The sequence below is a fragment of the Phasianus colchicus genome, chromosome 2, assembly GCF_987193195.1.
Source record: "Phasianus colchicus chromosome 2, bPhaCol1.hap1.1, whole genome shotgun sequence".
In the NCBI taxonomy this organism is placed as follows: domain Eukaryota; kingdom Metazoa; phylum Chordata; class Aves; order Galliformes; family Phasianidae; genus Phasianus; species Phasianus colchicus.
The window spans coordinates 45674333-45690008 of NC_143437.1; the positions used below are offsets into that span (position 1 = coordinate 45674333).

Below are 15676 nucleotides of genomic sequence, written 5' to 3' on the forward strand. Positions count from 1 at the left end.
TGACTTGAACACGACCTCAGGAGCGAACGCTCCTGTTCTTACTGCAGCATTTTGAACAGCTTAGTTTATAAGGCTCAGTAAAGAATATGAGACATTTATTACTCAGAAGTTTCGAGACCACCAACTTCAAAAATGCCATTGGTAAATTTGCATACAATCTTAGCCATGTTTTACTTTGATGTCTTCTATTACAAATCAAAATTTATTTTTACTACAATAAGAGAAAGCCCATTTTAGGTGACAAACCTAACATCCATCTTGTTTGCAGTCTGAATATAACTAAAGTGAAAGTCACTTCATGGGGGTTTGTAAGCATTTTACTTCAAAGTACTAATAAACTCTTTTTTTTTTTTCTCTCTCTTACAGGAAGAAATGTTGAGAAGTCATTTGGCAAATGGTTTAGTTTTTCCTTTGCCTCCACATCACTTTTATTTACAGTGCCTAACCCCCACATTCATACTCACTTGTGCAGTGAATCGTGGAAACATTTTTAATCACTGGATGGCTACAAACATAAGTAAAAAAGAAACTAAGCTGGAATAGACACAATAAATATGTGGAAAATGCAACAAACAGGGAAAGGGAAGACAAGGTATAAAACAGACCATGAAAAAAAGTCACTCTGGAATTTCAGGGCCCTTAAGCAATTGGCCTGTATTTAGTCACAGATAACTCAGTTCAAGAAATGCTAACAACAAACCAAACTTTTCAGTGCCAACAGGCTTTTTCCTCTCCCTCCCAACAAACAATGCTGGCAAGTGAGCACCAGTCAGCAGGGCTGGCAAGGTGCTATCATGCTATCTGTTAAGCATCTGGACAGCTGCACTGAAAAACTGAATACATCAGTATTCCCTTTAGAACCAAGCGCTCTTATCGGCAGATTACCACACAACACGTTAGAAATGCCCAGTAGATTTTATTTCCCATTAAAAAAACAAAGGGCAAACAGCTGTGCAACTAAGAGAAACCAGTGTCCAAGAGCGGGCGTTTTACAGAGCTTCCTTCTCCTTCCAACACCCTTCGCCGAACACAGGACGCGGGACACGAGGACGGGGCGACTCCCTCCATCTCCCCTCGGCGTGCGGAGTCACAACAAAGCCGGTGCCGGCGGGCAGGTCGCAAGGTTAGGACTCGTCGGGCTTATCGGCGGGCGGCCCGCAGGGCTGCAGCATCTTCTCCATGAGGTTGAAGCGGACGCGCGCCTTGCTCTCATTCTCGGCGATGGCGAAGTAGTTGAGCAAGTCGAAGTGGCCCATGTAGGAGCAGTACGAGTCGCGGTGCTGGTTCACCAGCCACTCCCACTTGGTGGTGTCGGCGTGGCCCGTCCCGATGTACTTGGACTGGAGGTGCTCCAGCTGGCTGTGGATGGTGTAGCGGTCCGTCATGGTGCCGCCCCGTCAAGTCAAATGGCGGGCGGAAGTGACGTCACCGGCCGGCGCGCGCCACTTCCGCTCCCCTAAACCGGGAACGGAAGGGATTTCGCCGACCATATCGGATGGGTGTGGCGTAGCGCGCATGCGCACCTGTAAAGGCGTGCCGGGAGGCGTAGTCTCGGGCGGCGGTGGGAGGGAGCCGAGTGTCTTGTGCCGGCTGCTTCGGCGGGCGGGGAGGGATACAGAGCCCCGCCAGCGCCTCGGCTGCGGAGCAACGCGACAGACTAAACAAGTGTCCCGTTAGGGGGATCCTCGGTGTCTGCTATTGGTCTCCCTGAGATTAATAAGTATTAATACAATTTGAAATGAAATAACTTCTTATTCTTTACTTTGACTGAGCAATCTAGTAGTGAGCCAGGCGAGGGTATGACTGCAGGCCAACGTCTGTACTACTCGTTATTCTGAAAGGTGTGCTTGAGGACTTGGTATTCCCGAGCCAGAAACAAGGCTGAATCTCCCTGAAGCCAGCACCAAAGCCTCAAGTTAATTCCTAAAGGAAAAGCACAGCTCAAGCTTATAAATGCTGCTGAATTCACCCATCTGAGAATCATGTGAGCATTTGCTAGCACATCTGGCCACAAGCCACGTAGATATTATCTCAGTATCCATGTAAGTTATGTAGATATTAGGAAAAAAATCTCCAAAAGAGTGGTGAGGCGGTGGCAGAGGCTGCCCAGTGAGGTGGTGGGGTCACCGTCCATGGAAGTGTTCAAGAACCGTGTGGATGTGGCACTGAGGGACATAGTGATGCAGTAGGGATGGGCTGATGGCTGGACTTGATCTTAGTTGTCTTTTCCAACCTTAATGATCCTGTAACTTTATAATGGGGCTTTGGGAACAAAAACAGAACATCTCCATTTATCAGGAAATGCCAGAAAGCAAAATTAATGGAGCGTCTCCTAAAGCTCATGTTTCCCTGCTCCTGGCATTGTCTCTGTACAGATTATGTTTTATTTTGCTTTTAAACAAGTGACACAGGAAGTCTGACTCTGGAGGAAGAAAGCTCTAACAAAAATAGCCACGAGGTGCTAACACTGTCATTAGCTCTTTGTTTAAAGGGCGGCATTGCACTTCTGTGCTAACTTCATTGCAGGAGCTCCTTATTGAGAAATGCTAAAATAGTGCACTGAATTTGAGGGTCCCCCCCAAAAAAAATATTTTGGTAAGGGCAATGTAGCTACAGTAAGCTGTGTTAAGGTACTATAGGTCCCATCCTGTTTCCTTTATGATAAGCAGAGCTATTGCTTTTCCCCAGGCAGACTTTGCAGCTAAACAGGCACAAGAGATACATTTAAGCCAAAATCAAATGTTACCATTGGAAAAGATTTTTTTTTCTTTTTGTTGATGGCACGTAATATTTCATGTGGATATTAAACTCATGAGCAGATAAAAAAATCATAAATTATAATTTGTATCACCTATCTAACTTGGTCAAAGTTGAGACTGGAATAAATTCTATTATTCATCAAATAAGTAGTCTTTCTAGCTCTCTTCAAGAAAGCTATTTAAAAATTCATGTTAAATATAAAAGGTGTGGAACAATACATGCTTTCATATGGGAGCACTGATTTTAATTACTTGCTTTAAAATAGGAAAGACACGTAACCAGAAATTTTCTGATAGGACACTTGAAGCTATTTCTTGCTTTCCTCTAAATGCTGTGTAGTCCAAAGAAATCCACAGAAATCTAATCCAGATGAAAGGCCTCTTCTTTACAAATGATCATCTTATGAAGCCAAGGCCATGGAAAGCAGTGTCAAAGCAATAAAGCAATATCCTAAACTGTTTTATTGCAATGAACTAAATAAGGATTATAATTTTTGTTTTGCTTTGTTTTTATGAGGATCTGTAGAGTCATTATCAAGTCTTACTTAGCAGGAAGCAGTTTTACACAGCTGGATACCGCAATTGCATTCTGTAGTTGCTTCCAGAGAGACCAAGGGGGGAAAAAAAAAAAAGTAAAACACCACTCCTGCAGAAAAAGGCAGAGGTATCCCACTTCTGGAACTTTGAAAAAGCTGTCTGTGACTTACATATTTTAAAATCTGGGCCAGAAACTATCAGGAAGGAAACTCACCGATGTAACAAAGAAGTGAGGTACATTCTGTGTCAGATGAGAGAGAGTGCAAGTTGGTTTTATTTTCCTGAAGAAGAAAAAATGTTAAACAAATGTAAAAATGTCACATTAAGCACTTGAAATGCTGACTATGAGAGGGAGACTGAGCAATTTAGGTATTCAGCAAGACTTTAGAGAGGTAATCTAAGGAAACTATCTTTCAGAAATCTACTCCAAGCTTTCTAGTATTAGTGGCCTCTTGTTTCTTCTCGGAATTGTTTGTACATGACTCTGGTTTATAGCTCAGAATCATAGAATAATAGAATCATAGAATGGCCTGAGTTGAAAAGGATCACAATGATCATCTAGTTTCAACCCCCCTGCTATGTGCAGGGTCACCAACCACCAGACCAGGCTGCCCAGAGCCACATCCAGCCTGGCCTTGAATGCCTCCAAGGATGGGGTATCCACAACCTCCTTGGTTGTTCCTGTTCCACCCTCTGTGTAAAAAACTTCCTCCTAATATCTAATTTAAACCTCCCCTGTCTTAGTTTAAAACCATTCCCCCTTGTCCTATTACTATCCATAATGTCTTCTTTCTCACTACAGGCTCAGCCTTCCAGCCTTAATCCTACAACAGGTGCAGTTTAACATGGTGAACATCTCAGAGACTGCATATGTAGTTGCTGAGAGTAGGGTGAATAGAGATGACCTTCGTAAAGGAAAAGCCAAAAAGGTTTATTTTACTAGAATAAACATCATTGAGGTGCTTGAGAGCTAACCGTTTTGTGGTGAAGGGATGTACTATGTGCTAATATACAAAAGGAAATGGAAAAATCTACTTAAAATGTGGGAAAGCTTTCATTTCTTTTTAAAATTGTATCTTTATAAAGATTGGGACTGTATGAAGGACACTACCATTTGATAGATGTTCGGAGACAACACAATAGCATATAGGGCTGACCTCTGTGTTGCTTTCAAATTGTCACCTTGAGAACTCTAAGCTAGGAGATGTACTAATTAAAAGAATCCATTTTTGGAATAGAAAGATGCCCAGGAGCTTATCCATCTCTTGCAGGAGTTCATAGAATCAGTAATTGCATTAAACAAAATAAACATTAGAATTCTAGTTTAAAAAAAAATAATAATATTCTGGAACGGAAGTTTAAACCTGAATTTGTCAGCAAGCTTGAAAGTGGGACAGAATAAGACACTGAATTCAAACATCCAGAACTCTGGGAAAATATGGGCACAGAAATGTCACTGTATTGGCTTTGATAAAAAACAACTCTGTGAATACAAGAGAAGCTAACCAGAACCAGGAAGAAAAAAATAGTAAAATTATTAGTCAACAGGCAAGTAACTAGTATTTATAAGCAATTCTCCAAATTCAGCGTTCACCCAAGAAGAGGTGTATATGCATGCACAGATGTGGAGTTATAAAGTGAGAATTATTTCTGAGTTCTAATGTGCTTGTGGCATTTCTGAATAATTCAGCATTCAAGGAAGTTTGACAGTTTTCATACTGAACACTATTAAATATAATTATCAAAATAAAAATATTTTGCAATTGTCTGTTCCCCTGTAGTAGTGTTAATAAATATTTGAAAGTTCTAAGAAGCTTACCTATGGAAATCACTGAAAGGCATTGGTTTTAAAGCAGAAATTATCTTTTTGGCGATAAAAGCTGTAACAATTGAAGCCAAGTTTGGAACGGTCTGGAATCCAGGAGCAGGTGGTGAGTGAAGTGGCCGCTGGGTGTCAGAGCTGTACCTGCAGCAACTCAGCACTCATTGCACGGGAGCTGTGAGTTTCCGCTCTATTCAAAAGGAATAGAGTAGATGAGGCAGATGCACCAACAGAGGGTGGTAGTGACTGTCACCTTCAAGGTATAACCGGGTTTTCTCATTTCCTTCAGACTCTTTGGATGAAAGAGTAAAGACTTTTGCCCCTCCAAAAAGGGGAAGGGATTACTTTAAAAGATTAATGCAACAAATGCCCACACAGGCGCTGAAATGAAGGAAAGGATGTAATAACTTTTTTTTTTTTGAGAAATTCCTCTATTCTTCGCTGTATCAATTTACCCTGCAAATAAAATTTCAGAGAAAAAAGTTGTTTGAAGTTATGGTAGCCTAGAAAGAATGAAGATTTCTTGTGCTAGAAATTAAGTAAGGACAATAAATTAATGTAATTATGTGGGAAATGACATCTCTTCTGAAATATATTGCTTCTACTATAGCAGGATTCTTAAATCCTTATTTGCAGAGGTCACATTGCAAATTAGCAATTTTAGGCTGCAGATATTATCTATCATAGGTTGCATATTCTCTTTGTGTGTGCTTTTTTTCTCAGATTTCCTGTGTCATCACATACACCATGAAAGAAAAAAGCAGCTTACAGAAAATACACTTTTCTGTAGTGTATGCAGTTTGTCAAGTGTTGTCATAGCCTACAAACATAAACAGCCTCAGGAAATGCTTCGTTTGGCCCTGAATCAGGTGGAAGATCTTTTCACTGTTTTTTCTCAGAGGTCCCGTGAAAAACCTTTTTCATAAGCATGTATCTTTCTTCACACTGTCTTGCGTAAGCTCCTCTAATTTATTCCCCTCACTGTCATAACTGTGGTTCTGCTCCAGTGCAAGAATAATGCCTTAATGCTGTGACCACTTGCAGGCTTTGGGAGTGATCCTCAGATGGGGGAAATGCAGTCACTGGAAGCACTGTTGAATTTTAAACATTCACCTCTAGACCAAACACTAGAAAATGTGTCTTGCTATTGTTTTGAAAGCATAAATTTACAGTGTGGATATACCCAAATATCTGAAAGCTGCTTTTAGACTTGTGCTGCTGATTCCTAGCCAAGAAGAAGAACAGGAAATAAGCAATAGGAAAAGAAGCAATACTGTGTATCCTGCCATTCAAGCATACACTTCAAACTGTGCGTCAGTGTTCTGGAGAAGAAAATTGTATTTTAAATCAGTCTGCAACATTTCTTTCTTTTGTCAGATACAAAAGTCACTGCTGAAAAATCATCTTGTCCTGAGGCTCAGAAGTAGAATTTAGTACTGGGCAGTACCATGCTCAGTCTTTGGTAAGTTGTGTCCAGAGTTGGGACAGGAGGCTTTTTCACTGAGTGGTTTGCAACTTATTGGAAATTAAATGTAGAAATGAAAATCCTAAACTTATTTTAGTGTCAGTTTCAGAACTTTCATTTTTGTTTTGTTTTCGTTGCATTATATCCTTATGCAAAACTCCTTGAAGCATTTCTGAACTAATATGTTCTAGAGCACATTGATGATGCAACCTAAAAGTCTTGATAACGTGACGTGATGTTGTATGAGACCCTTTGCTATCAAACTGAGCAGATCTGTGACCTTCCTTCAGGGTCCTTTGCCTGGGAGCAGCTTACAAAATGCAGAGGGTCTGTCTAGCAGCTTCAGTGCTGCATTGCTTGCTTGTGAATGTTAGCATATCACTGTACTCCTTCTGCATACATCTGAGTAACAGCTACGTGCCTTAGATCTGCTCTACAGTTAGCTGAATTTAGAAGTTAAAAGCCATTTCCTAGTTTGGTGTAGGAGCACCTTAAAAGTAGAGTCACAGTAGGGGTCACTAGCACAGTGTTTACAGATGGGACTCTGAAATACTACAAGCTGAGAAATGTGGAGCACCGCTACCGGGAGCACATCCGGGTTCTGGGACAGTCAGTGATCATTTGCTATTTTAGAGGGAAGATTTGTTTTCCAAAGCCATTACTTAAGAAGATAAAAATTCCTCCATTAATATAAGCCCCCTTCAAGCTGAATATAGAGCTTGTAGTGTGTCGGGTGAATTGGAATTGCTTCTGTCCATATGCATTTTTGTAGTGGGGAAGGATTGTTCTTTCCATGCATTTTGAAATAAAATGAATTGATAATAGTAAACACAACAAAACTAGAAAAGACTGCAAGATTATCCAAGATACAGCTGTACTCAGACCAAATTTTCCTGTCTTTGCTTCATTCATTCCACATAAATTGTCACCACTCATGCAATTAATAATTGTGTTCAATAAGGTATGCAAGAGTACAAGTGATGAAAGACAAATCTTTAAATAAGCCTTAGAGAAGATACCAGAAATTCGTATGAGCTTAAATTAGAAGAAATTGATTTGACCATTGAGTAGCTCTGTATATCATATTACTATCTTCTTCCAGTGTGCAGGGTAGAATTAAGGACACAGGTGATTTTCCTTTTCTAAGTTTGACTCTTGACACTGATTAGTGCAGCTCTTATTTTTTTATTTACTATGTAAGTATCATGTTTTCAATACACGGATTTCTTCAGAACAGTACTTAAAAGTGTTCTCTGCTGTCTGTAACTAGGTTTTTTTTTCCTATTCCAGCTCCACCCTGCACACATGCACACATTTCACCATGCTGCAGTAAGCATGGAGAACATCAGTGTCATAAACCTTGTCTCGACAGAACTCCAGCATGTGTGCAAGGGCAAAGCTCATCTGCTAATACACAGCTAAGAGTCACTAAGGGTGAAAAATAACAGCAAGAGAAGCATGGAGACAGTGGCATCATGGAGTCATCCACTAATCTGTCTGATGCTGGCAGAGGATATTGTAGTAGTTCGTGCTAAGAGATGCCAGTCTGTGGGTTGCTCACGCAGCAGATAGCAAAGGAGAGGGGGAAGGGGAAGCAGTAGTGACTGTTTGGGAAATCAATGCTATTACAGAAGAAAGAATTTAACTGTTCCTTCCTTGTATCTCTAGGAAGAGGCAAGCCAGTAACTGTCAGCTAACCACTTGTTTCTCAACTTCCTCACATGAAAGAAGAAATAGGCATGAACCTCTTGCATTTAGTACAAAAGAATAGCTTCAGCTGTCACTAATAATACAATGTAATACATCTCACTTTCAGCTTTATCAAAATATTGCTTTTAATTAAATTTAAGGCATATAGAACAGAATTTTTCACCATGAAAGAACGCACATGTTCATAAGATAAATGTCTTCCTGCTCGCAGGTTTATTTCCTGGGAATATCTTGTTTATCAGAAGCTGAACAGTTTGGAATGCACCAGATCCTGAGAATATAAAAAAAGTAAATTCAGATTGTTAAGACTTGGCAAGAAATAAGCCACTGAAAGAAAAAGAGTTATAATCAAGATTGGGCAAGATTCATAATGTATGATGATAGCCATCACACCCATACATTTTGGCATGTGATTTAAGAGCATGAGAGAGAATTGTTGATTTTGGAAAGCAAACATATGCAAGGAGTGCAGTAGAAAGATTTTATCTGTTTTAGATGTAGTCATTCTCCACAACTAAGCATCATGCAGACTGAGAAACCTTGAACTGGACGAAATCCAAACAACTGCTGAGCAAAGTACTGTCAAACCCAGGCCCTCAGAAATTACCTGAACCTGGAAGCTTTTAAGTGAGCTTTTAAAACTGTTGGGGATTATGTTGATGTTTGTTTGTGGGGTTTTTTTTGTTTGTTTGTTTGCTTGCTTGCTTTGTTTTGTTGTTGTTTTGTTGCATGTTTAGATTCCAGATTCACTTAGTTTGTATTTGCCTTTCTCTGTAAGTGTTAGAAAGTGTTTATTTACATGATGTTTGAAAGTACTTATTTTCAGAGAATTAAAGCCATACTTTTCATGTGTTCAAGTGGCTGCAGGGACAGAGGCTCTAAGAAAAGTGGCAGTCATTGTGAAAGCTGTCAGCACTGGGGGTATGATCTGGGACTCAACAGGACGTGCATCAGTCATACAGAGGACTGCTGATACAGCAGTCATGAGGAACAGCATTTTGACACTCCCACACTGTAGGTACTCCATCCACCTGTGTATTGAAACTCATTTATGATGTCTTGGAAAAGCCTCTTGTGTGAAATTATAATGTTTGCAATCATAAATCTCTGATCCCTTTTCCCTGTCTCCTTCAGCCTCATGTAGCTTGACTATGAACTCCTCTTGGGTTAGACATTCTCACAGTGCTTGCACTGTAATTCACCCATTGGGACCTCATTCACAGCCTTGTTATGGGATTATTATAACAACTAATGTAGCTGCTGGTGAAGTTTGCCTGTGGGCATGAGTGTAAAGATACCTTTTTTTGAACAAGAGTAATGGTAAATATATTCCTTACAGGTAGAGAGGAGGAAGTGCAATCTACCCACTTTGTTCTTTCCTTTCATCTCCAAATAAAGCCTAACTTTCTCTACACTAGGATCAGATATTTCAAGTGTGAAGACGATTGGCAACATCATTCATACCTGCACCTCAAAAGGATCAAATGTGAGAGGTAAGGATACATAGATAAGGAAAGCTTGTTAACTTAGATGTGCCAATAAAAAAGTCCTCCCTCAAAGATGAGGATGGAGAAACAATTCCCATGCCAATGTGTGTATGTGTTTGTGACTGCCTTTAACTGGCATGATAACTCAATCCATGTGGCAATAAAACATAGGAAATTATTTCCAACCCTCGGGGAAAAAAAAAAAAAAAAAAAAAGGTAAAGATAATGAAATAATTCATTCTAGACTACAATAGCAGTTACAACAAGTTTCCAGTTAATTTTTATGAATAAGGGATGAGCATGCACCAGTAGCAACAGAAAATGCTATGGGAAAGAAAATCTGATCTCTTTTACTACAGGACTGTGAGCACCACTCAGTGTAGTCCCATGACAGCTTTTTGTTCCCTCATGTAGTTAGTTTCTTGTGTGAAGATGAGCTGAACATTATTCTACTTTAAAATGTATTTATTCTATCTCCCATAGGTAAGGAAATGCAGAATAAAGGCTAAATTTATCACAGTGGGAAGGGCTGCTTTGACTGACTGCTGCAGGATGGATTGGTCTCCTCAGTGGAGAAGAGCCATGGAGATGCTGAGTCACAAACTTGCCTGCATAATTGGAAGGGTGAAACAAGTTTGTTGAGTGACTCAATTTGCAATTTGATACCACACTCATTCCCACATGCACATGCACCTGTATTCTGGAATAGCAAAGACAGGTAATTACAGTTTGAATAATTTCAGTGGCACCCATGGAATTTCTCCTTCAGAAACATTCTTCTGCTCAATTTCTATTCTATAATCCCTGGCATCCAGCTGCGCACTTATTACTCAACCCCAGGGAAATAAATCTGTGTTTTCCCTTACGTCTAAAACCAATCAACAATAGTTTCCTCACTATCCTCAAGTAGAGCTAAAAGGGGAAAAAAAAAAACAAAAAACAAAACAGAAAAACAGCATTTGTACTTTGCAACTTTTTACAGAAACAATTACCACCCTATTTAAAGAGCTTAATAATAAACTGCTTTCAGTGGTACATTAGGTTTAGAAAAGAAGATGAATCTTCTGCGCATTCGTAATATTCAGAAACAGTGGCATAGAAATCAGAAGCCAAACATTTTTTTGCAGATAAATGTATTCATTTCTACTGCTTTGAGGAAGGAGAAAAAGTTGGCCTTTCAGCTCAGACCTGATGCTTGAGAAGAATCAGAAAGCACTCTGGATTGAGAGATTGTTTGTCCAATGCTCTGTCAACCAAAGAAACAGAAACATGTAACTGTGCCTTAAGAGAAAGTGAACAATACATATAGAGAAAAAATAGCATTAAGGACAGTCATCTACTTTACAGATGTCACTGTTTCCTTTATAAAACGTATTAGGAAGTGTAATAGTCTTCATCCAGGATCTTTACTGTGTCCTACAAGCACTAATTCTTGATAGCTGTGCAAGGAAAGGAAAACAAAACTAGAGCAATGAACAGGCTAGAAGCTGACATAAGCCCAGTGACGCCAGGCGTGCCATGGCAGCAGGGCAGGACTCTTGCAGGCCCGCAAGTGCTCAGCACCGTGCTGCAGCCCACTGCTCCTGGCACATCTTCCCCTGACTCAGTACATTGCATTTAGGTGAGACACATTTCCGACTGTGGCAGTTCGTTTGGGGTAAGTCAGCCCTTTGGAAAATTTCATTGTCAGTTAAGTTTCTGTTTCCACCCTCGTTCTTGAGTGGAGTCTGCTGAGCCCACACGCATGCTGACACATTTCTCACCCTGCTCACACTGCAAGCTGAGCTTCTCTGAAATCCACACATTGATTTGCATGAAGAGTCCTGGGTTTAATGCCACTGAGTTCTATCACCTTTATAACAAATCTGATAATTGTCGCTGTCTTACTCAAATCGAAACAAAACTCTGTTGGGTGGGCCAAGGAGTGCGGTGCCTCTGACTATGCTTTCAAAGTGCTTCTGCCAATGTGCTCCAGACAAACAACACCTTGCATGTGCAGGCTCTTTGCAGAGGAACTGTCTCAAGACAAAAGTCGTCTTGTTCAACCCATTTCTTAGTTGTCTCCTGAAAGTTGGTAACAGCTTGTGAAAGTAACAAACTTGAGGCTTAGAAAGGCCTTTGATAGCAGCTCTTTTCTAAGGAATGAAGGCACTCAGGTATAAAACATCTATGATAGATGGGTGGAAGTAAGGGCCATGGATTGCTACCCCATCTCTGGGTGTGAGCCTTTTCAAAACCTTCTCAAAGTTTGGGGCACCCTGGATCAGCCCCCAGAAAGCTGGGACAGTCACAGTCTGGTCATGATGTGCCATGTGCAAGTACGCGAATTCCAGGCAACAGTTTGGGCTTGTCTCTAGGATCTGGAAGGCATTTCATCAAAAATATATGTTGGAACTGCCAAAGCCAGCTGCCAGAGCATTTGAATAATTAATTTCTGTTTGCTTTCTGGTTCTTGTCTTAAGGGCTTTGACTAGAGGAAATGCACAGTCTCTTCATTCACCTGACACAACTGCTGTGTTTTTATTCTCCTTTATACCAGTATAAGTGCATGCAACAGCCTATTCTACATGCGAAACTTTCTGTATTTATTTACATTGGGCCTGACTCTGTCCCCTTTGATGGTCAAACTTCCATTGACTTCATTGAAGGAGGGATTAGGCAATTAATTTTTACTGGCACAGGCTTCTTAAGTAACACAAGTATTTTCTATGCCAACAGTATTCTTATCTAAGAAATTATTTGAGAGAGGAGTAGAAAGATGACTGTATGGAGGCATAAGCCTGATGAGAAGAATACTTCTACAAGAAAAAAGGCAGAGATGTGAAAAGACGTAATCTTTTTGTGAAAGGAGAAGTCTAGCACTTGGGGGAATTTGGATGCAACTTCCAGTTAGATTAAGGCTTTCTGTACTCCTGCAGGCATTCTGACACTTTCTGTGATTTCTTTCCCATCTATAATATATGGGTAACCATATACATAGAAAGTATTTTTAAAGTAATTGCTTGCAAATTACTTTAGAGAGCCTGAAGTGGAACATGGTTAAAAAATGCAATATGATATTTGTTATCACATTAATTGAAAATCTAGTTTAGTCCATCAACTTAATTTGTCACCAATGTCACATATATGGCAAGGCTTCTAAGACTATTTAGCAATCACCTTGCAAGTGAAAGTGTTGCATTCAAGAACTGGCATGTCTATTTCCTTTCATCTTCAGAGACTAAAGATCTGAAAATTCCCACGTAGTACAGGTTTGAAGGCTGATGGGCATATTACTCTGTGTGTCAGATAAATTGGAGAGTGCTTGTTTGCACCTGTTCAATCTGTCTTTATGATTTGTATTGTATGGCAAACACTTGTTAAACTTTTAAGCTGCCTGTTAATATTCTTTGACCAAGACATGGACAGCTCAACTCATGGATGCACCTCAGCCATTTTGCAACATATGCATCCAGACCACCATTTTATGTCTTGCCGTGATAGACAGAGGGAGGATAGCTTGCTCCACTCAGACACCTGGATGAAGACAGAGTTGCTTTCAAAGAAAGTTATGAGCTGTTAAACTGTAGATGTGTATGATCAGAACAACAAATCTCAGGAGAATAAGCTTGGTAGATTGGTAACTGAGATCAACATGGAATGTGTATGTGTTGCAGTGAAAATGCTGACTGAGGACCAGTTGGCCTTGCTGCTCAATAGCCTGCCCCAGCCAACATTCACGCAGTAGCAGGCACTAGTTTTGAAGCCTGGCTGTAAGTTATTAAATGTGTCTATACTAGGCTGTAAGTTACAAACTCTGTGACTCTTTGTTGGATTTAAGCTCATTGAGATCCCCTTTATACTGGTAGTCCCCAGAATGTTGACTGTCTCATGAGAGAAGGAGTGAGAGAGCAAGAACTCTTCCTAAACCTGCAGCAGACTTTCTGGGTCATGTAGCTCCATAGCAGTAGGGAAGGTTATTTATCTACTTGCTCTTTCCTAAGAAAAAGCAAAATGTAAGACAGCAAAAAGACCATTACTAAAGCAGAGCCGTGTAGGTAAGGAAATGACCTTAAGAGAACTGTATATTCCTAGCAATCTGGAGATGGAAATGTAGGGAATTTGTCTTGTCTGTGCATCTCTCCGTATCTGCTGCTAGAGGATTTAAAGGAGGGGGCTGCACAGCACCAATTGGGTAGGAGGCCTGGCTGCCTGGAGAAATGAAAGGGGAGAAAAAGCCTCTGTAAAGAAGGATTGTCTTCCATGTAATTAATTTAACTGTCAGTATACCTGCAGATATGGCAAGATTTCAAATATCGCTTGGAAAATTTTCTTGTCATATAAAAAAAACATTTGTCATCACAAATTGATGTGTCTATCTCCTGTCATCTTTACATACCGCGCACATAAAATTTGATATGCAGGTATTTGGTGTGTTATTTGGAATGGAAATGAAGTATAGATTTGTTTCTCTGCGTGTACACCGAGTACTGACTATTGGTGAACTTTAAATAAATTTGCTGTTGGATATTTCAGGAGATTAATTGTGTTTATCTGATACTGAATGCTTTTGTTAAGTTATATTTCATTTTAGGTCTGCACCAAATTACTATTACAGCAATTGTAGATAATGTACAGTTAATAATAAACGTGAACAGTATTGTCAGTTATTGTTTATGGGGGATCTTCTCTTGCTTTCTTTAATTTACTGTGTTGTAAAAGATTTATTCTGTGAGATGGAAAACCTATTTAACATCCTTCTTATCAGTACACTTCTTGCACTGCCATTATTATCTGTCACCTTTCCATAAAACCAATGGTTATGCAGTATAATTGCAGTATCATTTTCTGTGTATATTCCTTTTCAGTGTACTTCTTCTGCTAGGGGAATTGTGTCCTCGGCCAAGGAGGAGAGTTTATTTTATTAGGCATTATACAAATATGTATTAGATGATATCTCTTCTCAGAAATAATTTTATTTCAGTAAAAAGATTTATGAACTCACTTCTTGGGATGAAAAATACAGCTTCCTGGACTGTATGAAGTTACTATATTTTGAAATCTAATGCAAATAACAGATTTTATGTAATTTCTCAAAACCGTACAGTGTTATTGTAACTGTTTATTGGCTTAAAATGATATATGCACTTTCAACCTTTGATTTAAATTCTGGAGAACTGATTTAACCTATCTGAGGCTTTAGTCCTATGTTTTAATGTATTTTAATATTTTGTATTTTTATAAATATTTAAGTACATCTTAACACATTTTAATAAGGTTTAGAAAATAAAATTCAAGAATTCATACAATCCACTAACCAACTCCACTTAAAGTCAGCTCTTTATATAAGGAAAAGTTATTTTTATGACAAGTTTAGTGAAGCACTGGAACAAGTTGCCCAGAGAAGTGGTGGACGCCCCGTTCCTAGAGACATCCACAGTCAGGCTGGACAGGGCTCTGAGCAACGTGATCAAGCTGTAGGTGTCCCTGTTCATTGCAGGGGAGTTGGACTAGATGGTCTTTAAGGGTCCCTTCCAACTAAAATGATTCTATGATACCTGAATTATTCCTACCAGATATTTACCTAGCTTAAAAAAAGTCCCACAGCCAGGATAGGTTGCTCACTGAAGGTGAAAGAACAAGGAAGGGATAAGAATGGAATATGTATGCACAGCACCGTCCTCTTCTGCTGTGGCAGCACATAACCTATGCAAAGATGCTACTTGTAAGATACATATTTAAGTATATAACATGCTTTCCAGACCATATAATTCTCTAGAAAGACATATTAGAGTAGAAGATCTGTGCTCTGGTTTTGATTCATCTGTTGGGACTTCTCCACATGTTTACTCACTCAGCTGTGAACTGAGCCAACAAAAAGGCCAGTGTCCAATGCTTTCAAAGATCTGGGAGTTAA

General features: G+C 39.7%; 1 protein-coding gene and 1 long non-coding RNA gene across 2 annotated transcripts; one reads left to right on the forward strand and one right to left on the reverse strand.

Annotated features, from left to right (window-relative positions):
• Nucleotides 1-896: 896 nt before the first annotated feature.
• On the reverse strand, nucleotides 897-1439 carry SF3B5 (splicing factor 3b subunit 5). Its single transcript, XM_031612441.2, has one exon. The coding sequence runs from the start codon at nucleotides 1383-1385 to the stop codon at nucleotides 1125-1127; it is 261 nt and encodes an 86-aa protein (XP_031468301.1). The 5' UTR covers nucleotides 1386-1439; the 3' UTR covers nucleotides 897-1124.
• Nucleotides 1440-8575: 7136 nt separating this feature from the next.
• On the forward strand, nucleotides 8576-10772 carry LOC149918999 (uncharacterized). The gene is made up of 3 exons (XR_016464711.1): nucleotides 8576-9311; nucleotides 9633-9786; nucleotides 10264-10772. It is a non-coding gene; the product is annotated as an uncharacterized LOC149918999 (long non-coding RNA).
• Nucleotides 10773-15676: the final 4904 nt, after the last annotated feature.

Excerpts from the sequence above, each read along its gene's own strand:
- SF3B5 (XM_031612441.2), bottom strand. The coding sequence starts at position 1,385 with ATGACGGACCGCTACACCATCCACAGCCAGCTGGAGCACCTCCAGTCC.